Source organism: Lagenorhynchus albirostris, chromosome 19 (genome assembly GCF_949774975.1).
Source record: "Lagenorhynchus albirostris chromosome 19, mLagAlb1.1, whole genome shotgun sequence".
In the NCBI taxonomy this organism is placed as follows: Eukaryota; Metazoa; Chordata; class Mammalia; order Artiodactyla; family Delphinidae; genus Lagenorhynchus; species Lagenorhynchus albirostris.
The window spans coordinates 16708599-16732340 of NC_083113.1; the positions used below are offsets into that span (position 1 = coordinate 16708599).

The 23742-nt window shown below is 53.3% G+C and overlaps 2 protein-coding genes across 11 annotated transcripts; one reads left to right on the plus strand and one right to left on the minus strand.

Annotated features, from left to right (window-relative positions):
* The first annotated feature begins 155 nt into the window (after positions 1 to 155).
* Positions 156 to 9408, plus strand: LOC132509592 (alpha-ketoglutarate-dependent dioxygenase alkB homolog 6). 10 transcript variants are annotated; one of them, XM_060130773.1, is made up of 15 exons: positions 156 to 228; positions 1017 to 1099; positions 1416 to 1484; positions 2733 to 2793; positions 3152 to 3324; positions 3529 to 3645; positions 4813 to 5285; positions 5597 to 5734; positions 5932 to 6082; positions 6582 to 6722; positions 6955 to 7149; positions 7221 to 7469; positions 8259 to 8336; positions 9040 to 9098; positions 9191 to 9408. In XM_060130773.1, the coding sequence occupies exons 2-15, from the start codon at positions 1019 to 1021 to the stop codon at positions 9366 to 9368; spliced, it is 2163 nt and encodes a 720-aa protein (XP_059986756.1). In that variant the 5' UTR covers positions 156 to 228; positions 1017 to 1018; the 3' UTR covers positions 9369 to 9408. The 10 variants fall into 10 exon arrangements, with proteins under 10 accessions (XP_059986756.1, XP_059986760.1, XP_059986761.1 ...); XM_060130772.1 differs by lacking the exon at positions 156 to 228 and adding an exon at positions 451 to 900 and having other exon boundaries at positions 6031 to 6082; XM_060130768.1 differs by lacking the exon at positions 156 to 228 and adding an exon at positions 452 to 900.
* A 6061-nt stretch (positions 9409 to 15469) lies between these two features.
* On the minus strand, positions 15470 to 16605 carry SDHAF1 (succinate dehydrogenase complex assembly factor 1). Its single transcript, XM_060129950.1, has one exon. It carries the CDS (start codon positions 16476 to 16478, stop codon positions 16122 to 16124), a length of 357 nt encoding a protein of 118 aa, XP_059985933.1. The 5' UTR covers positions 16479 to 16605; the 3' UTR covers positions 15470 to 16121.
* Between the last annotated feature and the right edge of the window lie 7137 nt (positions 16606 to 23742).

Below are 23742 nucleotides of genomic sequence, written 5' to 3' on the forward strand. Positions count from 1 at the left end.
AAGGGGCCCCAGTGGCTCAGAGGCCGGGAGGCACAGCCTGTCACCGAAGGATGGCGAGGGGGCGGAACAACAGTGTGTGAGAGCGCCGATTGGGTGGAAGGAGGAGCCTTAGAGCCTTTGAGAATTCCCATTGGTCTGAGAATTCCTGCGTCGGCCATGTGGGTAGGAAGTGGCTGGGAAGGGAATGGGGGTGTTGAATTTGGATTTTGGAGGGGTCACTGGTGGACGGTCAGTTTGGGGCGCCGAGGGCGGAGATGGGGGTCCAAGAGGGCTGAGAGTGGGGATCCGGGGAAGCTCAGATGGGAGTCCGAGGAAGCTAAAAGTGTGGGGTTCTAGAAGACAGAGTCGGGGGGAACCAAGGGGTTCAGGGAGGGAAGGTGTGAGAGGGGTCAGGCTCAGGGTCAAAGGTCCAAGGGGGCTGCAGCGAAGGGGCGCTCGGGAAGAGAAGTCTGAGGGGAGTCTGGAGTGGGGAGGATACAAGGAGACTGAAAATGGATGTGTCTGAGGAAGCTTAGATGGGGGCACAAGCGTGCTCAGAATGGGGCGTCTGAAAAGGCTTGAGGCGGGAGGAGGGTCTATGAGGACCTCGAATATTGTTAGAGAGCCGGGCTCGGGATTGCAGGTCTGAAGTTTTTAGGATGAGGTCTCAAATGAAGGTGTTTAAAGGGGGTCTGGGGTGCAGCCCTGGGGGATACGTGTGGAGCTCTTAAGAAGGGCTCCCAGTGGAGTCTGAGGCTGTTCTCTGTAGAGGCTTGAGACGGCAGACGTGTAGTTTGATGGGTATTTGGTGGACGGAGTCTGGGGGGAGTACTGTGGGTGCTCACTGTGTCTGGGCAGGGAGCCTAGGGGTGCACTGTGTGGCTTTTGAGATGCTGAGGACGTCTAGGTTTTCGAAACCAAGTGAGTTTCACTAGAGGACTGAGGTGAGGCCCTGGCCCATGATGAGACCAGAAAGCTGGATCACAGTCTGCGGGTGGGAGGCTTGGTGATTTCAGCATGTTCTCCCCTCCCCACAGGAATGACCGGGCACACGGACTTGATGTCAATGGAGGATCAGGACGCCAGGGTTCCAGCTCTGGAACCATTCAGGGTGGAGCAGGTTGTCAGGACCGGGGGTGCAGAGGGTGAAGGTGGGAACTAGAGGGCGGGAGATAGAGTGGGGATAGGCAGGCTGACTCCTGGGTTTGTGGGCTGGGACTGCCCCCTCCCTCTCAATTCATCCTTACCCTCAGGGTCTAGCCCTACCCTCACCCCCACCTCCCCATCCCCCAAATAGCCATTGGTTCCTCGACTTAAGGCCCTGGCCTGTCTGGGGACATCCTGAGCTACGCTCCAGAGGAGGGGCTGCTCATGGATGGCAGCATTCCTGTGTGGGTCCAAAGGTCACACCTTCAGGGGGGATCTCTCTATCCTAGGCACCACCTGTAATCTACTATGTCCCTGACTTCATCTCCAAGGAAGAGGAGGAGTATTTGCTTCGACAGGTGACCTGTTTATCCCCTCTTCCCAGAACCCTCTTCAACCCCCAGTTCTCGTAGGAGAGCCCGAAAGGTCACAGTGAGGATTCTTGCAGGAGGGAGAGTGCCACCTGGCACCCATCCCTCACCACCTTCCCTATTCCTTTCTCAGCACCTGCTGGGGCCTGTCAGAAAGGGCTTTTCCCAGGAAGCTTAGGGGAAACCAAACTGATTCTTTTTTTTTTTTTGGCCACGCCACGCGGCTTGTGGGATCTCATTCCCCTAGGGATTGAACCTGGGCCAAGACAGCCTGTACTAAGACAGCCCTATCCGGCTACCTTAGAGAGAAGGAGGTTACAACATAGGCTGAGATAGCCCAGTTCACTCCCTTGAGATTTGGGGAATGAAGAATTTACAGTGTTCAGATTTCTGTGCTGAGATAACCCAGGCCTCAGAATGTTAAACGCTTCCCTGTGCTGATAGCTCAGCATAGACCCAGAGTCTTGGGAACAAGGTTACCAAGCACAGACCACCTGTGTTAGATAGCCCAGTCTGTACTCTATTCTTAAGGTCTGGGGAAAGGAGAATTTTACAAAGCTCAGAGTCTGTGCACTGGGATAGCCCTTTGCAGCCCCAGAGCCTTGGTTACAGAGCACAGATCTTCCCTGTGCTATCCCAACTAGTCCTGTCTAGTTTGAGTCCCAGGAATGAGTTAGCTCCAAAACTCAGACTCTCATACTGAGACAGCCGCTTCCAGCCCCATAACAATGAAGGAAATAAGGAGATTTCTTAGACTTTTTGAGATAACCCTTTTTAGACCCTTGGGGTCTTGGCAGTGGAGAATTTTCAACGTACTCTCTTGGCTATACTGAATAGCCCAGTTGAGCACGTTTTCTCCCCCAGGCAAGAGGAACAAGGAGGTTCCAGGACTCAGACTGTGCTGAGATAGCCCAGGAATCACGAAATTACAGAGTGCAGACTGTTTGCTGGGCTGAAAGAGCCCAACCCAGCCCAGAGCTCTGAGTAGACTCAGACCCTGATTGTGTAGCTCTGGTTCCCTCCCTCAATCCCTAGACACAGAGGGGCTTTGAGGCCAGCGGCCTCCACAGGGGGAAAGGGCAAGAACAAAATCCTGGGAACACTGTCTCGGAGAATGATCCCACAGACAGTGAGATGACCCATTTCCACCCTAGGTGAAAACCCCTATGTTGGCCTGGGTGGGAGAATCAGAGAGGGTGGTCCTGGAAAAGGACTGACCCCCTTCCCACCTCCCAGGTCTTCAATGCCCCAAAACCAAAGTGGACCCAGCTCTCCGGGAGGAAGTTACAGAACTGGGGTAAGTGTCTCCGGCTGTGGGCATGGGTGATTTAGGGCTGGGGACTGGGGTAGGCAGCTCAGGTTGGATAGTCTCGGGACATTGAGGCGTCAGGGTGCGGGGGGAGGTCCTTGAGGGTTCAAGGGGTCCCAAGGGCCAGGAGGATTCTCAGGGGTCAGTGGAGGTCCTGAGGGCTTAGGGATTTCCTGATGAGTTGGAGGGTATCTCTAGGGGTTTGGAGAAGTCAGGAAACCTTTGAAGGGTGGAGTGGTGATCTCCAAAGAGTTAGGGGTCCCCGAGGAGGTCAGAGTGCTACCAACCACTGGGATATCCCTAATGGGGGCTCCACATGCCAGAGCTCCTTGTTGGGTGCCCTCAGCACCCCATTTCCCTCCCCCAGGTGGGCTCCCCCATCCCCGGGGGATGGTTCCTGAGCGGCTGCCACCATGGCTCCAGCGTTACGTGGACAAAGTGTCTGACCTCAGCCTTTTTGGGGGTCTCCCAGCCAACCACGTCCTTGTGAACCAGTATCTGCCTGGGGAGGGCATCATGGTAACCACACTCTCACCCCGACCCCCAGACCTCGGATCCATCATGGGGCAGGGCATCCTGTCGACCCACAGCCACTCTCATTAAGCAGCCACGTACCCCAACCAAACACTCACCTCCCTGTCCCCAGCTGGGGAGCCCCGCTTTCACCTGAGGGTGGGGGTGTGTGGACTCCTGCCCTGTCCAGCCCTGGTACCCACTCCCCAGCCCCACGAGGATGGGCCACTGTACTACCCGACTGTCAGCACCATCAGCTTGGGCTCCCACACCATGCTGGACCTCTACGAGCCTCGGCAGCCAGAGGACGATGACCCTACAGAGCAGGTGGGCCCTGAGACGTTGCCCCATATCCTCTAAGAGACCCCATATCCTCTAAGAGGCTCCAATCCCACCTGCCTGCGGGGTACCCCGATACCCTTCCAGACATCTTCCTCTGTCCCCTCATGGAGGGCACCCCCATCCGCCCAGATGCCCAGCCCATCTGCCTGCAGGGTGCCCTAGAAATCATGATATCCACGGATACCCCAGTACCCCCATCTGCTGAATGAATATCCTGACATCCTACAGATCCCCTGGCTCCATACATTCAGAGCGCTCCAATACCGCATGCAGGGCTCCCCAACAGACACTGATATCCTCAGATACCCCAACACCAGCCACTCAGGGTTGTCGCTGACATCCTGCCAGACACCCTTTCAGTGGCCACTGCACAGGCACCCCAACACTGACTTCCTACCTCCCCCTCCACTAATGTGATCTGTCATGCAGGACACCCCCAGATTCTCCTTGGCACCTCAACACATGACTTGCTGCTCAAGGGCCCCCAGATATCCTGCCTCCCCTCTGTGTTGCATATGACAGCAGCTTCCCTGACCTCTTTCTTTGCTGTATGTCTGACACCCCCTGGACACCCTGACACCAACTGCTCCTTACGGCTGCCCTTTTTAATCCTACACGCTCCTAGATGCACTGACACCCCCTCCCACTCTGCTGGTGTCCTCAGAACATCCTGATATCCGCACATCCTCCCAGACCACACCTGTTCATCTCTTCCTCCCTTCCTGGCTTCAGCCAAGTCCTCAGCCCAGTTCCACTCAGTTTCCTGGGACCACTGATCCCTCGGTCCCAGCCCCAGCTCCTTGCAGAGCCCAGCTGCAGTTCCCTTAGGCCCTTAGACACCCCCATCTGCAGCATAGTCCCTGCCGAGGGGCTGCTGACACCCCACCACCACCCCGTCTCCACTTCCCTGGAAGCCTGGCCCTGGCCCTGGCCCCCGCAGGATTTTCACTCCAAAGCCTCGATCCCTAGGAGCACACTTGCCCCTCAGCCTTTGCCCCTGGGACTCGCTGACCCTCGCCCCCTGAACCCCCAAACCCGCTGACCTCTCGCCCACCCCACTCCTAACTTCTGGGAACCCGCTAACCTTCAACCCGCCCCGCAGCCCCGGCCCCCGCCCCGGCCGGCCACCTCGCTGTTGCTTGAACCGCGCAGCCTGCTGGTGCTCCGTGGCACCGCCTACACGCGCCTCCTCCACGGCATCGCAGCCGCCAGCGTAGACGCGCTCGACGCCGCCTCCCTACCGCGCAACGCAGCCGCTTGCCCCTCGGCGCAAGCTGGAGCCCGCTTGGTCCGCGGCACCCGCGTCTCGCTGACCATCCGCCGCGTACCCCGCGTGCTGCGCGCTGGCCTCCTGCTCAGCAAGTGACGCCAGGACCCAGGACCCGCTCGGATTCCCGAGCTCTCGCCTGCTCTGGACTGCTGGCTCCCTGTGGGCAGAGGCGGTTCCCCCCGGGTTATTTTCCCAGTACCTGTGAGGGAACCACAGGAAAAGGCCCCATTCCAAATAAACCACCAACAAAACAATCTTACTCTGGTTTTGGACATTTGGGGGTGGGGGGCCAGATGTTTGGGTTCCTGAGGGGCGCTGCGTCCGGGACCTTAGATGGATGGTGTGGGCTGCCGAGGTCAGATGTTCGGGTCACAGAGTGGAGAAGAACCCAGGGCTCTTGAGGGGCAGGGTTATATCTGGAAACCCCTTAGGTGGGTGGGGTGAGCTTGGGAGGTTCAGCTACTGGTCCGCTGGGGAGGAAGGAGTTAAGTGGTGCTACTATCACCTGAGCTGGGCATCAAATTACCTGGGTCCAGGTTCCTCCTAGAAAGAGGTGGAGCTGAGCCTGCCCCTGGGCTTCTGGCTGCCTCAGGCCTGGGTGAGTCCTACTGAGGAAGTCTGGGAGGATAGGAAAAGGGCTTCTACTCACTGACTCTCTGTCCTCAGGCTCCCCAATATGGCCCTGCCTCCACGCCTGGGCCCTACACCCCCCTCAGAGCCCTTCAGCCACCCGCCTGGAGCCCCTAGGGAACTGAACACATCTGGATGCACCATCTGCTCCGCCTCTGGAGAGGAGAGAATCAGGTACGAGCTGGGGCTTTTGAAACTGTGGTCCCCAAAGGGTGGAGGCAGTAGCAGGGGCCTTTTGAGGGTAGGAGGTATTGTAGCTAAGATCACCTGGGGACATGAGAGAGGTAACTGGGGACAGGGGTAGGGTAGGGTGGATAACGGGCACCTAGGCTCACCCAGGGGCCTGTCAATGCCCCCCCCCACCATCCCAGGTCAGAACAGGCCCAGAAGCTGGGGCAGGACTCCTTGGACCCTCCCGAGCCCTTCCAGGGTGGGCCGAGGGGCACTGAGCTTGCTGCTGGCCTCCCCAGATTGCCAACGCCCCCTTCTCATGAGGACTCGGCTGGGGCCAAACACCGTGAGGTGAGCTGAGGTGAACTAGGCCCCTGTGCCAGCCCCTACTTCCTGTCTGTCTCCCAGGATCTGGCTTCCACACCGGGGATGAGGTGATGATTCTGGAAAAGTGTTGGGCATCTGTGTGGGGAGGGATGCTCTAGACAATGATTCTTTAACTATCACTATTCAGTATTTTGCCAACTGAGAGAGAACTCTTTCATCATTGGCCCTGGTGTAGCCCCATTCCTCGTGGGGCTATCCAGCTCCGTCACCCTCTCCCTCTCCAGAGCCCCAGGCCCTATACGTACAAGTTTCTAGGAGCCTTGAAAACCTGGAGAATTTGAACTAGAGGTTCTCAGGCCTGGCTCCACTGGGAAGTTTCTCTAGGTGGGAGCAACCCTGGTGCAGACCCAGAGATGGACTCTGCTGCAGAGAAGCACCCAGAGGGCAGGAGCCTGGGTGCAATGGGTGCGGGCCAGGCCTTGGTTGGCTCACTGGCTCTGACTCAGCCCCCTGTGTTCCCCAGCGCCCCATCTCTGGCTGGGGATTAGAGGCTGAGCAGGACAGCCTGCATCTTTGCCTTTTGGGGCTGGGCCTCCGGCTGCAGGACCTGGAGCAAGGCCTGGGGCCCTGGGCATCAGCCCAGAGCAGGATGGTCCAGCTGCAGGTGAGCAGTGGGAAGCCAAGACGTGGGAGGGTGGGCAGGGCCTCAGGAGTGGGTGCCAGCTTCCCAGGGTGGGAAATGGGTTTATTCCATGTTCCAGGTGTCTGGACGGCAGAGGGGGTGGGGATAGTGACTCCAGGTCTCAGGTCTCTGGTGCCCCTGCTGTGTGTGTATGGAGGCGGGGGGTGGGGATGGGCTGGTGTGGTGTTGGTGATGTCCAACCATGTGTACCCAGGCCCTACAGGCAGACCTGCGTGGGGCAGCTGAGCGTTTAGATGCACTGCTGGTGTTCGGTGAGGGGCTGGCACAGCGGAGTGAGCCTCAGGCCCGGGCATCCCTGGAGCAGGTCCTGAGGGCCTTCAGAGCCCACCGAGACAGCGTCCTCCGGCAGCTGTGGCGGCTGCAGGCCCAGCTGGTCAGCTACAGCCTGGTATGGCCCACCCTGGCGGTCCCTGGCGCAGGCGCCGATCCCAACCCTCATGACCTCTGTCCTCTGACCAGGTGTTTGAGGAGGCCAGCACACTGGAGCAGGACTTGGAGGTCGAGGGGGACTCAGACGGGCCAGGACCTGGTGGGGTCTGGGGGCCCTGGGCACCCAGTAGCCTCCCCACTCCCGCAGAGTTGGAGTGGGACCCGGCGGGGGACGTTGGGGGCCTCGGGCCTTTGGGGCAAAGGACAGCCTGGACACCAGGGACTCCCTGTGAGCTGTGTGGCCGCAGGGGCCCCCAGGGCAGGGGACAAAGCCTTGAGGTGAGAGCAGGTGGGGTCACCTCCCCCCAGGCACCCAAGGGACCCTCTGTGTGTCTCCTAGCAGGGCCCTTTTTCCCTTTCGAGGAGGTCTTCATGGCTCTGTCTCTCCCAGTGTCTCTTTTGCTTTTGGTGTCTCAGTGGTCTCCTCCCTCATCCCTCTGCCTCTCTTGGCCTCCAGGTGTCTCTGTTGTACCTATATTTACTCATTTCCTCTCACTCTCCCCCTCACTTACCCCACCACAGCCACACTAGCCTCCTGGCTCTTCAAATATTCCAAATACACTCCCATCTCAAAGCCCCCAGAGACACACCGAGCTCACCTCCTCACTTCATTCCATCCAGTCTCTCCTCAAATGTTACCTCTTCAGAGAGGCCTGCCCTGGCCTCCAAACATTATCACTCCTTATTCTCTTATTTTATTTCCTAACAGCACTTACCACATCTTGACATTATACATTTATTAACTTACGGTCTCTCTCTCTCCTACTAGAATATAAACTCAATGGACGCCAGGACTTTGCCTGTTTCCATGCTCACAGTGTCCCCAGCTCCTAGAATAGCACCTGGCATGTAACAGATGCTCATTAAATATTTGTTGAATGAATGAATAAATAATGTCTCTCTTCTCTTGGTTTCTTTGGCTCTGCCCCTCTCTTCGTCTCTCCCTGAGATCTCTCTCTTCCCACAGAATCTAATCTCTGTGACACTTCTCCCCTCTTGGCCCTTCCCCAACTTTGTGTCTCTTTGTCACTGATTCTCCAAAGACCCCACTCCTCTCTCTCCCCACAGGACATGCTCATGTCAGGCCTCAGCCACCGGAAACACTTAACAGGTCACCGAAGACGGTCCCTGCTCCAGAAGTCTCAGGTGAGTTGGTCCTCGGCCAGGTGTATCACTCAGGAATGTTGATGGCAAGTGACAGCTACCCGACCCAAATTGAATTACACACAAAAAAGAGGATGCTGTTTTTTTCATGTAACTGAAAAGTCCAGGTGGTGTTGAATTCAAGACCTCAAATACTGTCAGGGCTCAGTCCCTCCCTGTCTTGGGCTCTACTTCTCCAAGGTGGATTCCTTCTCAGCAAAATGGCTGCCCCAGCAGCTACACACTCACTTCCCACTGGCTTACCCACCCCAGGAGGAGAGAGTGCCACTGACCTACGGCAGCCAAGTCCTAGGGCTGACTTCTGCTTCCCCAGCTTGGGTCATGGCCTATACCCTGAACCGATCACAGTAGCCAAGCTGATGGAGGGCTCTGGTTGGCCAGATCTGGGTCACATGCCTAACCATGGAGGTGGAGTTTTGAGTTCAGGAAAGTAGGGAGGTATGATACCCTTCTCCCCAAATTGAACCACTGTTACCAGGAAAAGGGAGACTGTCTGGAGGGCAGGCACTGACAGACATCCACTATACCTGGAGATATTCCAAGTCCATGTGGGGTCTTGGGGATGGAGGGAGTGCTAGGAAAGGAGGAGAAATAAGCCCAGCTCTGTAGGTCTGTGGGAGTAAGGTAAAGACCACATTAAATATCACTTCCACCCATTCTACTGCTGGCTGCTCTCTACCTTTAGGACAAGATGAGGCAAGCATCTCCCAATGTCCAGGATGTGATGCTGGAGGTAGACCCTGGGTGAGATGCCTGGGAGATGGGTCTGGGGGTGTGGGGGTAGGGCTCATGGTGGCAGCCCACCCATACATTGAACACTGCATTTCCCTTTGCAGATCCCCCACTCCTGCATCCAGGCGGCCCCTGACCTTCCTCCTCCTCCTCCTTTTCCTTCTGCTGGTGGGTGCCACATTGCTCCTGCCCATGTCAGGGGGCTCCTGCTGCTCTCCTGCCCGACTGGCCAGGACACCTTACCTGGTGCTCAGCTATGTCAATGGTCCTCCCCCAATCTGACTACACAGTCCACACATATGTAATAAATGGTCACTGTCAACGGATGTGTCTTAGTCTGTTCGGGCTGCTATAACAAAATAACATAGACTGGTGGCTTATAAACAATAGAAATTGATTTTTCACAGTTCTGGAGGTTGTAAAGTCCAAGATCAAGGTGCCTGTAGATTCAGTGTCTGATGAGGACCCACTTCCTGGTTCATAGACGGCTGTCTTTTCACTGTATCTGCACATAGAAGAAGGGGCAGAGAATCCTCTGGGGGGGTCTCTTTTATAAGGGCACTAATCCCTTTCATGAGGGCTCCATCCTCATGACCTAATCACCTCCCAAAGGCCTCACCTCCTAATACTATCACTTTGGGGGTTAGGATTTCAACATATGAATTTTGAGGGGACACAAACATTCAGTCTATAGCAGGATATGTGGGGATATTGGGTGCTTGAGTACTGAGAATCTTGGGTATGGCCCTGGTACATCTGGACAGCCCCCTCCACAGATCCCTTTGCCTTGAGCACAGAACATGAAACTGAATCAGCCCATCTTGGGTTGGGTTCCCCCAGACCCTGAGACAAAGATTCAAGCACAGGTAGTTTTTTAGGGAGTTGATCCTAGGCAAATGGATAGGGAAATGGGAAGTGAGCCATGGAAAGGAGTTAATGAGCTGGTTGCTGCTCTGGGCACCTAGAGTGCCATCCCTCTAGGGACCTCTGGGAGACTGTGAGACACACTCAAAGTTGTCCCACCCAAGAGGTGAAGAAGTTGTGGCATATATGTACCAGCTCCCATCTTTCATTGGTTAAGGATTATTCCTAGAGATATTAACTCCCCAGCACTTCCAGCCTCTCCTGCCTGTAAACGACCCTCGGGCAAAGAGGCACAGGTGCTTGCTACAGGATGCTAGAGGAGGGGTGCAGGTGATGTTGGTGCTGGGTTGCCGACAGCACTTGCTATAGCCCCTGACCTGCATTCATCCACGTGCTCTGTTCAAACACTCCACGTGGTGGGCTCCCAGGCTGGCCATCACTGATGCACGACTGTGAAAGCCCCCTTCTCCCAGGTCATCATGCTGAATTGCCAGGCTTCAGTCCTGAAGTCCAGTCCCCAGCCCCAGGTGTCTAAGCTCATCCTCTCCCCAGAGCTTAAGGTATCAGGACAAGGGGTAGAGCAGAACCGGACTCAAGAACAGAGGCAGAAGCCCTGTGCTAGGCTCCTGGATGTGCACTTAAGACAGATCCCTTCTCCTTTAATTCTCACAACCACCTGATGATGTGGCCCTGCTTAACAGAATGGGAAACTGAGGCTCTAGACGGGAAGCCACCAGCCTGAGGCCACACAGGGAGCAAGTGACTGAAGCCAAATCCGCACTGATTTAAAAAGAAATGGGAATTTGTTTTCGTGGGTAACTGAAAAGTTCAGGACTATAAGCACAGCTGGATCCAGAGGCTCAGTTCTTTCCTCTGTTTTGGCTTCACTCTTACGCAAGTGATCGCCAGAGTGCCCCTCAAAACCTCCAAGCCTACATCCCACCAATTTAGCAGCCAATAGGAGAGTTACTCTTCCCTTACAGTTCCAGCCAAGGACCCAAAGCCAGTGTCACATACTTCACTGGGGGCTGCAGTCAGCCTTGACTGAACCATGTGTACTGAAAACAGGGGGAGAAGTTGTTCTCCAAAAAAAATCAGGGAGCTGTCACCAGAAGGGGGGATGGACACTGAGGGAAGGGGCAGGAAGCAGCAGATTCTGGGAGTGACTCCAAGTTCGGGGAGAAGTCAGGATGCAAACGTAGATCTGTTTCAAATGCCAGGCCAGGTCCTGTCCCTGAGGAGGCGTGGTGTTCCTGGGGTTACCAGCAAATGGGACAGGCAGAGTCTTGGCAATATTGACCCAACCGATTGGGTAATGGAGCAAATCCATGCCATTCATTCATTCATTCATTCATTTCATATTGACTGAGTCTGCTATGAACCAGGTCCTGGTCAAAGAGCAGGGCTATGATCGTGAACAAGTCAGGCTAAAATCCTGGTCCCTGTGGAGCTGACATTCTAGTGGGAGAAAGCAACAGTAAGTAAAAGAAACAGGTAAAATACGTAACAGGTCAGAGAGTGGTTAAGTGCTAAGGAGAAAACTAATGTGGGCAAAGGCAAAAGGGGAGGGGTACAATTAGGATGGTTGAAGAAAGAATCAGGGAGACAATTATATCATTATGCTATAATTAAGTCATTATACCAAATTGCAGTGAGAACACAAACCAGGGGGACTCCTAGAGGGGTGCTGTCCAACAGAAATATAATGTGAACCACAAATATACTTTTAAATTTCCTAGCTGTCACAGTAAAACCGTAGAAACAGGTGAAATTAATTTTAATTTAATTTATACTCTAACGCAACATATCCAAAATATTATCATTTCGATATGTAATCAATATAAAAATAATGAGGTATTTTACAATCCTTTTTTCTTACTAAGTCTTTGAAGTCTGGTATGTGTTTTATACTTTATAGCACATCTCAATTCAGATGCTTAATTTTCAACGCATAAAATGAAATGTAGTGCTACCAAAACAATACAGCTGTGTTTAATGACAAAGTATTTTACAGTTTAAAATTTTAAGTTACTTAAAATTTATAAAGTTAAAAAAAATTCCCCAGTTGCACTAATCACATTTCAAATGCTCAAGTCACAGGTACTTCCCAGATACCATACTGGACAGTACAGGCCTGGAGGAAGAGCATTCTAGGTAGAGGGGACAGCAAGTGCAAAGGCCCTGAGGTAGAAGTGTGCCTGGCGCGTGGGAAAGCCAGTGTGGTTGGAGTGCGAGAATGGAAGGAGGTAAGGTGAGAGAGGCAGTAGGGCCAGATCAGGTGAAGCCTTGTGGACCACAGTGAGGACTTCTAGTTTGAGTAAGATGGGCACTGGAGGGGCTTTTGTTGTGTCAGCTTTCATTCTGATAATTTTTGAACTTGTACAAAAGGAGAAAGAACAGCATTACAAGTCCTTGTGAACTCATCACTGGCTCCAAATATTATCAACTCAGGGCCAATCCCGTTTAATGCTCCCAGGTGCTCACTCCCCTCTTCCTAGATTACTACTTTGAAGTCAATTCTAGACATTGTATCTTTCTATTCACCAGCAATTCATGGACCATCTCCAGAAGATCGATTCAGTTTTAAAATTTAATCACGGAATTCCCTGGCGGTCCAGTGGTTAAGACTCCATGCTTTCATCGCCGAGCTTGCGGGTTCAATCCCTGGTCGGGGAACTTAAGATCCCACAAGCTGTGCTGCGCGTGCCCCCCCCCACCGCAAAAAATCCAATCACAACGCTCTTACTACTATAAAAAAAATTCTAGTCATTCCTCTACATCACTTACACCTAGGATGTCACTATTTGAGGAAGGGAGCTGAGCAGGAGTGCTGGGAATCTGAGGGTATGGCTGGCTCCTCATCCTCATCAGGTACTGTGAGTTTCCCAGAATTCCCCAAGGCCCCACTGGGCCACCTCATGCACCTGGTCGCCCCTTTGGGACCACTGAGCTTGTGACCCAAGACAGGAACATATTCTAGTGACCCATCACTCCCAATAGGGTGGAGATCAGAATCTGTAAGGGAGAGCAGATGTTATTATTTCAAAGGTCAGAAATTTAATTTAAACTGATTGTTAAATCTGCGAAGAAGGTATGCATGAGAGATTTATAAAGTCTCAGAAGATGCAGGCTTTACTCTTCCTAAATCTCTTGTAAAAATGTATCCTCTGTGTGAAGATCTCTGGTGCCCAAAGAGGAATGACCAGTGATATGACCATTGTCTTTTTTGTAACTTTTTGTTTTGTTTCAAATTACTGAAAAGCTTTAAGACGAGTACAACAAACCCCCATATACCCTTTACCCACATTCACATAAAATGTTAACATTTTACCCCATGGGCTTCACCATTCACACTCTCACTAATATATATGTGCACATAATTTGGAACCATTTGAGAGTAAGTTGTAGACATGATACTTTTAATTCCTAAATACTTTAGTGTATAGTTCTTAAGATCAAAAGTACAGATCTTATACAACTAGAGTACAGTTATTGGAATCAGGAAATTTAAAAACTCAATTCAAGTCTATTATTAACCCACAATCCATATTCCAAGTTATTCCAAGCCCCTAAGTCCTTTATAGCAATTTTCTTAGATCAGGAGATTCTTTTAACAGACAGGTTGAGAGGCACTGACCCTGTGCCTTAGAAGAGTGAAAAACACAGCAGCAGACACAGAGATTACCAACGGGGGGACTTTAACGTCAGCACTGAAGTGAGGTGGTTTATTTGGGATGTGATCCCAGGAGGCAGGAGTTAGGGAGTGGGGAGAGTGAGACAGGGCAGGGGAAAATCAAAAAACGTGCTCATGGAGTGACAGCCACTGTGAGCAACTGGGGCTCAGTCCCATGGGGGCACCTTGTAGAACACATTTCATTTGTCCCACCAGACAACAGGCACTTATCCAGTGACTGCTGTCCCCCACAGGCTGTAGTTTGCTCCTAAGGGTATTAACCCACCCCCCATAATTCCCCAAAAGCCCTCAAGCAGAGAAGCAGAGATGCAGGGGCTCAGAGCAGGAAGCTGGCTGCCTCTTGGGAACCCTCCTCTGCAGCTACAAGTGGGGTTGGGACATCATCACCTGCTGCCACATGTATTTAATTCACTGTATCATTATAACAGCCACAGGAGGGAGGCACTATTAGTATGCCCATTTTGCAGATAAGGGTGTTGAGGCACAAAGAGGTTAAATCACTTGCCTCCGATCATGTAAGCAGTAAGTGTTGAAACTGCGATTCAAACCTAGGCATTCCAGTTCCAGGGTCCATGCTCTTAATCACTGCTCACTCACCTACAACCTCCTCCCTCAAATCAGGCAATCCCCTCCCTCATCCTCTCTACCAGACAAACTCCATTCCTCTGTAATACCCGAGTGAATGTCTCCCTTCCTGACCGGGATACCCAGCCCCAGTGAGAACTCAATCATTGCCTGCAGCCCTGCCAGAAGCTCCCATCCTGGAGCTTATTAAGGCTCAAGATCTTGGAGCCAGGAGTGAGCAAGAGGAAGAGGAGGGAGATGCAGGTGGAGATGTAATGGGGGCTGGATAGGTAGGACTTAACCCCTTAAGCCACTTTCAAGACTTTGGCTTTTACTCCAAAATGGAGTCAGGCCAGGATTAACAGCATCACCCTGGCCAAAGAAACTGAGGCAGAGAGACGAACATGGCCGTGGAGGCCAAGCACCAACCAGAGACAAAGCTGAAGTAGAAGTCACTTGCGTGAACAGCACAGCCTGTGCTCTGGGGCGCTCCAGGCCCCAGCATTTCTCCCCTTGCCCTCTCCAGGCCTTTACCCACACTGGTCCCCCTGCTTGGAAGCCTGTCCCTACATTCTGGCAAACATTTTATAATTCTTTAAACTGCACCCCAACTTTATTACTATTTGGGTTCCTGCCTCCCCCACTGGGATTGGGGCAGAGACTGTGTTTCTCTTCTGTCCGTACTACCTTTGATCTGAGGTCTGGGCTCCTTTCCTGAGGTCCTCCTCCTCCTCTCAACTGCATTCAACTGCTTTCCACTTATTTAACCGACATCAGTGCAAATACAGCTGAGGGCTGCAAAGTGCAGTACTCCAGAGAATACCTAGGGCAGGTCTATGGGGGGAGGTATGCCTGTGGCCTTTGGGTCCACCTCTCCTCCCCAACCCCTCAGCCTTGCTAACAAAAATCCCAGCTTGTAGCTGAGGCTGGACTCCTCAGCCAGGTTTGAGGGCCCCACTACCACCTCAGGGGTTACCAGCCAGGTCTCCTCAGCTCCACTATTCCTCTCCTGCCTCATTACCCTCCATTAAGGAGTCTACTGGGGCTTCTTTGGGGTCAAGCCAGGCTGGGTCCCCTCCATGGATCTGCCCAGGAGAGAGAACTATGCTGCTCCAACCAATCTGCCATTCTAGAGGGCTCCAGAGGGGAAGAGACAGCTCCCCACACCCATCCCTTGCCAGAGGGTCACTAGTTGGTGTGTGTGTGCGCCTCTTCAAAAATCCCCCCAAACATTAAATCTTTAAGACCACCAACAGGGAAGTAAGCACATCCCCAATTTTATTGCCTTTTTGTCCAACAGTCCTGAGCAGGGAAAGGGGCAGGAATCGGGAGTCCCCCTCAGAAGTATCACGTAGAGGTCTTGAGGGGGTCTTTAACTGATTAGCTGGGGTGAGAGACTCCCTACCCGCTTCCTCATCGATCCCAGTTTGTCACAATGGGCGAAAGATTTTTCTAAGGGGATTTCAGGCTTCTCACCGGCCATCAGGGCATCTTCCCAAACTCCTCAGCAAAAAAGTCTGCTCTCCTCATAGTTACAACGAAGAGCCTCCTTGAGGAGCCAGGAGTGGTATGTTCTCCCGGGTCTAGAGAAGGGCGTGTCTGTCTCTTTCTGTCCAACAGCGGGGCGTCCTGGTTCCCCAAGGCCTTCGGGTAAGTAGCTCTCAGCTTGACAGTCCAGCCAGCCGGCGACCCAGGCTGCCCCAAGCCCTCATGGGTAAGTTTGACCCGTTACCATACAACGGGCAAAGTCGGGCATCTCTCGCCATCGCATCCTACGTCGCCAGGAGGGCTCTTCAATTCCCCCAATCTGTCGATCTGGTCTCTCAAGACCTCTCACCTTCCATCAGGCCGGTTCCCCGGTCCCCCCACGCAGTCAGGCGGGCCCCCGGTTCCCCTGAGCCACCGGGTGACGGTCACCGTCCATCCGGCGCGGTCTTCGGTACCCCCATGCTGTCCAGCGGTCTCCTTGGGCCGTCACCTTCGTCAGGTGGGGTTCCTGGGGCCCCCGCGCCGGGGGACTCCTCAGTCGGGTCCCGCGTACTCACAAAGGCACCCATGGCCGTGGCGTGACCCGAGCGTAGCAGCTGAAGCTGGCGCCGTCCGCGGCGGTACAGGTACTCGATGCGCAGTACGTCGGAGCGTGGCAGGCGGGCGTGCTGCCGGAACTCGGCCCGCACCCGCGACTCGGCGCCCGGCTTTCCGTGCCCGGCGCGCAGCAACTCGCGGTACAGACTCAGAACTTGTCTCTGAAGCCGGCTGTGCCGGCTCATGGTAGCAGCTGGGCCGCGGGCTCACACAGCGGACGCCCCACCGAGTGGCGCGGCAGAACAGTTGGGCGAAGCGGTGAAACGCGACAACTGACGCTTCCGCCACCCACCCCCAGCTTTGCGGCGCCGTCGCGTCCCATAGGTTGTCGCTGCTGCTACGTCACAATGTTGTAAGGGGCGGAGCTTCTGGTTCACTGGCCCGCCCCACAGGAAATCAGTGTCCTTTAGAGGACTGTACTTCTGAGGGCCTGGATGAGGAGGGCGCTAGGCGCTGAGGCTCTTAGGTTTGGGGTCGGAAGGGACCAGGGGATCCTGACCTGACTCTTGGGTCCTGCGAGTGGAGAGAGCTAGAGGTTGGAGCCCTTGTGAGCCTCAGGGCTCTGGGGGCACTGGGAGAGAGAAGACAGGCACAGGCATGCTTTTGTCCTCAGTTATTTTTTAAAGCAATCTCGGGAAGCTCCATGCGTTCCCACCCGCAGAGCAGGTGTGCGTCGAGGGTCCCAACCCTGGGGACGGGCAGAGGGACGGGGTCACGCGGTGAAGTGTTGGGTCACAGCCGGCAGGACAAGCTTCTCGGTGCTGAGAAGATGGCGTGAGAGATGGTGTGGACTGTAAGCCCCCAGACGCAGCCTGTAGCGCAGGGAGTTGGGCTCTTAGCGCCCTCTACCGACATGAGTCGGGTCCGAGGGTAGGAGAGGGAGCGGCCTCCCCAGCTGTTGAAGTCCAGAGTCCAGCCCACATGGCACATTTCGACTAGGCTGGCACCCCGATGTCCAGGGGGTATCAGGTCAGCCTCAATTCCGTTAGAGTCCCCGCAGGCTACGCGGAGGCGTACTCGTAGGGCTGGGAGACCTGCAATGCCACGACCCCCTCGGACCCTACCAGCACCCGGAGCGTGGGGGGCCGCTGGACAATAACCCAGAACCCTCCGCCCAGCGTGCGACCACGACCCGGCACACCTGGGCGGCGAGCTGCGCTGGGCGTGGGTTCTTATGCTAGAAGGGAGGCGGGTCAGGGACTGGGGAGAGGGTCGGAGTTTGGGAGTCAAACGGGAGATCTGAAACCGCTATGAATCCCCTCGGTGTCTCTATCAGAAATACATATCCAGGTCTTTGCTAGAGGAATAAGGTCTGCGATTTGCTTTAAAATCCTCCAGCACAAACAAAACAAAAAGAGCGAGAGGAGGTGCTTCCCTGGTGGTGCAGTGGTTGAGGGTCCCCCTGCCGTTGCAGGGGACACGGGTTCGTGCCCCGGTCCGGGAGGATCCCACATGCCGCGGAGCGACAAAGAGTGAGAGGAAAAGAAAGCAAGAGTGGCAAAATATTTGTAACTGTAATGGGGTTTCATAACACTATTCTCTCTTCTTTTGTGATGCTTGAAATTTTCCGTAATAAACACTTTCTTAAAAGGGAGATTTAGAGAGAGAGAAAAAAAAGCCTTTGGATCCTGTCACATCTCTCTCACCTGTGTCTTCGTAATCTAGTAACTGTTTACTGAGCACTACTCTGTGCCAGGCACTCTTTCAAGTGCTTTAATATTTTATTTATAAGATAATGTATGACACAGTATGTTAATAAAATATGCAATATAATATGATGCTATTTTAATATCTTGTCACCTAATTTATATTATGTAATACATTTATTTGAAAATAGTGAATATTTAAAACAGTTTATTTTTAAAATAGTGAATATTTAAAACATTTTTTGTTTGTTTTAAGTTTTGGCCGTGCCCGATCAGGGATCAAACCTGCGCTCACTGCATTGGGAGGCAGAGTCTTAACCACTGGACTGCCAGGGAAGTCCCTAAACACTTGATATTTTAAGTGACATTAAATCCTCACCAACACTCTGACAAGGTAGATCTGCAGGACCATATGCCTCTTGCCTCTTAGGAAACCAAGGCCAGAGCAGTAACATAGCCTGCCCAGGTTCACATAGCTGGTAAGTGGCAGAGCCAGGTTTCAAACCCCAGGGATCTGATTTTATGGCCTGTGTTTTTAACCACTCTGCTATACATACTGCCTCACCAAAGATAATATAAAAATGGCTGCAAGAGCAATCACAGCTTATACTTACTGGGCACTTACTTATACCAAGCACTTAATTTTTTAAAAAATTTATTTATTTTTGGTTGCGTTGGGTCTTCGTTGCTGGCGCCAGCTTTCTCTGGTTGCGGAGAGTGGGGGCTACGAGTGGGGGCTACTCTTTGTTGCGGTGTGTGGGCTTATCGTGGTGGCTTCTCTTGTTGTGGAGCACGGGCTCTAGGTGTGTAGGCTTCAGTAGTTGTGGCACATGGGCTCAGTAGTTGTGGCTCCCGGGCTTAGTTGCTCCATGACATGTGGGATCTTCCCAGACCAGGGATCGAACCCGTGTCCCCCACATTGGCAGGCAGATTCTTATCCACTGCGCCACCACAGAAGTCCCCCAAGCACTTTATATGTATCTTCACAGCTACCCTATGTGGTGGGCACCACTCTTATCACCACTTTTTGTGGATGAGCAAACTGAGGCACAGAGAGAGGTTGAGTCACTTACCCAAAGTTACACTAGAAGTTTAAGAGACATAGTGGGGGTTTCTTGACCCTTTAACCAAAGGTTCTGGCTTAGTTTACCTGCCAGGTTGTGGCAGATACCCAAGCTGTTCTCTTGCTGGCCCATCCTCCCACTCCTACAATTAACCTTGAACTCATAGATGTTTCTATTTCTCATCATGAGATTTCAGGTTTGTTTTCCTCTTACTTAGAAATACTATCCATTTTGCCTGCCCAAATTTCAATTCTCCTGTTGCTCTCCTGCTTCCAAGTTCCTTGGGGAGCCATGCATCCTCCACCCTGGCATCTCTCCCTGCTGGATTTCCAACCTCTCCTTGTCTGGCTTCTTCCCATCAGCACTTAAACATCCCTGAGTTTCTCCCATCTCAAAATCATCATCATCATCATCGTCATCATCATCAATTCTAAGATACCTTTGCCCCCTGGAACTTTCTAGCTGATCTTTATTCTCCCCTTTCTGCATGGACAACTTGTCAAGAGAGGTGTCTATACCTGCTGTCTCCAGCTGTCTCATTCCTCAACCCTGCAATCCAGGAGCTGACCCCTGCTGTGTTGTGTGATAGAAGGAGCCTGTGTTCCTGACTTGGAGGAAACAAACTGGTTATACTTGGATTGTTCATGAGAAATAAGCTTTTATCAAGTTTAAGCCACTGTAATGTTGAGCCTCTGTTATAGCATTTGGATGTAGAGCCTACTTAATATAGATGCTAACACAGAAAAAGGAAAAGGCAGGGATGAAAGATGGAAACTTGAGTCCTAGTGACATTATTTGGGTCCCTGAATCCAGCCATGTCTGAAGGCCTCAACTTTACACAAATAAAAGGATATAAATTCCCTGTTGTATTTAAGATAGTTGGCATCATTTTCTGTCAGTCACAGCTGAAAGTCTTACTGATATGGTGTGTTTCAGGGAACATTTTATGATGAGGTACGGGAGACTCTGTGCCTACCCACCCAGGCCTGGAGGCCTCTCTGACAGGGATGTCGCAGCCACAGTGGTCCTGGGATACACAGTCTGTGCCATCAAAGATGAGGCCAGGGTCACACTCACAGCCCCCATGGCATTGGGTAGAACAGTGAGCAGGGCTGAGAGGTGGGACACAGCCCCCATGACAGGTCCATGCACAGATGCTGTAGTGGCTTCAGGTGGACAAGTCAGGGCTGCAGGTGGATGGCAAAGGTGAGTGCTTGGTACTCAAGTTTCCTTTTCCAGTCCTACTGCCTCCTGCATCCAGTCAGGCTAGCTTCCCTTTGGTGTTTTCCAACCTCCACAACTTTGCAATTACAGTTTCCTTTCCCTTGGATGCCCCTCCCACACACTCTCCAGCCAATTCCATCTATGTCAGGTCTTCTCTGATCTCCATCAGGAGAGAGGGCTCTTCCTGCCAGCCCACAACCTGCCCGGATGCATCCCAGACCCAGCCAGAGCACTCACAGCAAAGTTGGGGACCCCTCCAGGGTATCACGGGGATCCCAGCCTCCTGGCGAGCCTGCAGTGTAGGCTGTGGGGCAAAGGGGAGACAGACAGTAGGAAAAAGAGACAGGCACAAAAAACAGAAAGACCTTGTTAAACTGCTGTCCCTCCAGGTCTGGCTGCTTCTTCAAACGTAGTCTTAACTCTTCAAGTCCCACCCTTCTTCACCTGGCCCCCGCTCACCCAGGCTTAAACTTCTCCATTGGTCCTCCAGCGTCCATCCTCTGGTGGCCCAAATCTGAGTTTCCAGAGCTTCACCCACTATCTCCAGCCAGCCCCACACACTCACAGCAGAATTCAGGCATCCTCCAGGGCCCAGGCGCACGCCCAGAGACTGACAGGTGACAATGTAGGTGACCAGGGCTTGGTCGACTGTGCAGCGGACGCCGTGGGGCGCACACGTAGGGCAGGCATCCCTGGCGGTAGGCGAGGAGGCGGCAGCTGTGAATGAAGGGTGGTGATTCCAGAATTCCAACCACCTCCAGGGAGGGAATGCGGGAGGGGAGAACAGCCAGGGAAGGGGGTAGTGGCTGTCAGCAGACATTCTTGGAAATGTCAATGAAGGATCAGAGAGGGATCAAGGAGAACATTCTGGTTGGTTAACGGGGGTTTAGTCATCAGGGATCAAAAGAGACTACAGTGGGAGGTCAGTTGGAGGCTAAATGGAGGGTCAATAAAGAACCCAATGAGGAATCAATGGTAGAGTGACTAGATCGTCAGAATTAATGAGGGGTCAATGGAAGATCAATGAGGGGTAAAAAGGATAATTAGGGAGTCAGTAGGGAGGGGTCCGTGGGAGATCAAGGGGAGGATCATGAAGAGGGCAAATGGAAGAAGTGGATGGACAAATCCATGCATCACTGAGGGTCAAGAGAAGGCTTAGATGGCTTTGGGTGGCAATGGGAGGACTCAGCTGGTGGGTAAATTCGGGTGGAGTCAGAAGGTGAGTCGATGAATTAATAGGACACTTTGAAAGTCTCAGTGAATGAGACAATTAGTCAAAGAGGCTGAATTAGGATAACAGAAAGGTCCAAGAATTCAATGGAGGAGTCAGTATCACTAGGAAGCTCAATGGGAAGCTCCACAGGGGTGTAAATGGGGCCATTAATGGGCCAGTCATGGATCCCTGGGAGTGTCAAATAGATAGCTCAGTACAGATAAATGGGGGAAGGGTGTGGGGTGGGGTCAACAGGGCAGTAAGTAGGGTTAATGGGCAAGTGGATATAACAATAGAAGCATCACTTGGGGAGGCAATGGCTTAAGGGGATGTTAAATGGGGAGGTGAAAGGGAGGGTCAATGGGGAGGTCAGGGCTGAGCCTGTGGGTTAAAGGGGAGTCAATTAGGGAATCAAATGAAGACTCAAAGGAGAGTTGTTAATGGGAGGGTAATAGGAGTCTCAATGGTGGTAAATAATGACAAGTGAAAGTCAGTAGGAAGGAGTCAACAAGCAAGTCAATGAGGAGAGGGGGGTCAGTAGCCATTGGTAGGGGATGAATAGGGCCACTAGGGAATTGGAGTAGATATCTTTCAGGACCAGTGGGAGAGTCAATAATGGGGGCACCAGCAGGAAAAAGGGGTTACTATGGGTTACCTGAGGGTAGTGGGGACAGTGATGGGTGGTGGGTCAGTGTGGGCCTTAGAAACCTCACCCAGATGTGGTTGAGATCTTTCGGACTCATGTCCAGTATCAGACTGGCTGAGAGGGTCTGGCCCTTGGTGCAGCCACGTGGCTGCAGAACAGGGATCAAATCCAGACTGAAGGGGTCAAGGTTGGCATGGGCTATGCCACAGAGACCCACCAGGCGGTAGACACAGGAGCCCGGGGATTCACAGCGGGCTCCTCTGAATGTGCGGAAGTGGAAGTCTCCAGTAGCAGTGGAGACCAGCGGCTCCTCCAGGACAGTGGGGCTGGGTGGGGACTAGGCTAACAGGCAGGGATACCAGCCACCTGTGGCAGCCTTGCAATGACCACAGCACTTCTCGGGCCATCACTGGGGCATGTTGCTTACCAGGGCCCCAGTGGCCAGGCAGTGGCCATGCTGAATACAGTTGTCTGTCCAGAAAGTGCAGCCTTGGTGCAGGAAGCAGGAGCGGTGGGCACGGGGCACGCATCAGCCCTCCAAGGCAGCAGATGACCAGACAGGCACGGGCAGGTAAGGGCACGGGGGCAGCTACAGTGCTCTGGGGCTGAGGGGTTGATACACGTGGCTGTTTGTGCAGAGCCACAAGGGACAAAGCGGGAGTTAGCTGGGCACTGGGGACCGGGGCCGGGGAGTAATGGTGGGGAAACCAGCAGTGAGGCCATGGGTCTCAGAGCAGGGGCCAAGGTCGTTGTGGGGGAGAGAGAGGGTCAGGGACCCAAGAGTCCTAGGAGTCTGAGTCACCAGTCCCCTCCTTCCCAAGACCCAGAAGTCATGCCCCAATCTCTGACCCCTCAGACCACAGCCCTGGTCACCTTGCAATTGACAGCCTAGGGGTCCATCTGTGACCCACAAACCTACTTTGTAGGGCCGCTGCAGGTCACACTGTCCCCCAGTTGGCAGGTATAGGAGGGGCAATTCTTTAAGAGGATAGTCTGGCCAGGCTGTGGAGGAAGGGAGGGAGGGTGAAAGGGGAGGTGGTACTAAAAGGAAGGACGTCTAGAGGTTCTGACATGAGCCCCATTCAAGGAAGTGCATCGGAATCAAAGGCAAAGTGGAAGGATCCAAGTGAAACTCTAACAAGGACCCAAGAGGATGTGCTCACAGGGAAGTATTGGCCATTGTGGAGGCAACAACAGTGGTCCACAGGGATGCAGTCAGCCCACGCCTGGAAGAATCCATCATCACACTTGCGACCCTCAGTTCAGGGAGTGGGAAGCTGCACCCCCTGAACGCACGGACAGGCCACGGGGCAGGGGTTCCACACAAGCTGTAGAGGCTGTGTTTGGGGACAGGGGTGGGGGGGGGGGAGACTGCATGGCTGGAAAGAGGCAGCTTGTCAGGCTCAGGCAAGCCAGGGGCCTACCGTCCATCCCACCAGCACCCTGAGGCTGCATCCTTCTTGAGGGACCTCCCCCGCGGATTAATCATATCTGCAATAATAACCAGCAACGACTGAGCGGTGTCTACATACCACGTCGTGTGCTGGCTACTTTAATGGGTCCTAGATACGACTGACATGGCTTCTCTGCTCTTTGTCTTCTGGGGTTTTGCCCCACCCGCCACTCCCAGCCCCTACTGAAAGGGTTGACCATCTC

Bases quoted from the DNA above. Each gene is read 5' to 3' on its own strand.
- LOC132509592 (XM_060130768.1), top strand. From the start codon at position 777: ATGGGTATTTGGTGGACGGAGTCTGGGGGGAGTACTGTGGGTGCTCAC. The intron at 1,485-2,732 runs GTGACCTGTTTA...CCCACCTCCCAG, and splicing joins AGGAGTATTTGCTTCGACAG to GTCTTCAATGCCCCAAAACC. The intron at 8,337-9,039 runs GTGAGTTGGTCC...CTCTACCTTTAG, and splicing joins CCCTGCTCCAGAAGTCTCAG to GACAAGATGAGGCAAGCATC.
- SDHAF1 (XM_060129950.1), bottom strand. From the start codon at position 16,478: ATGAGCCGGCACAGCCGGCTTCAGAGACAAGTTCTGAGTCTGTACCGC.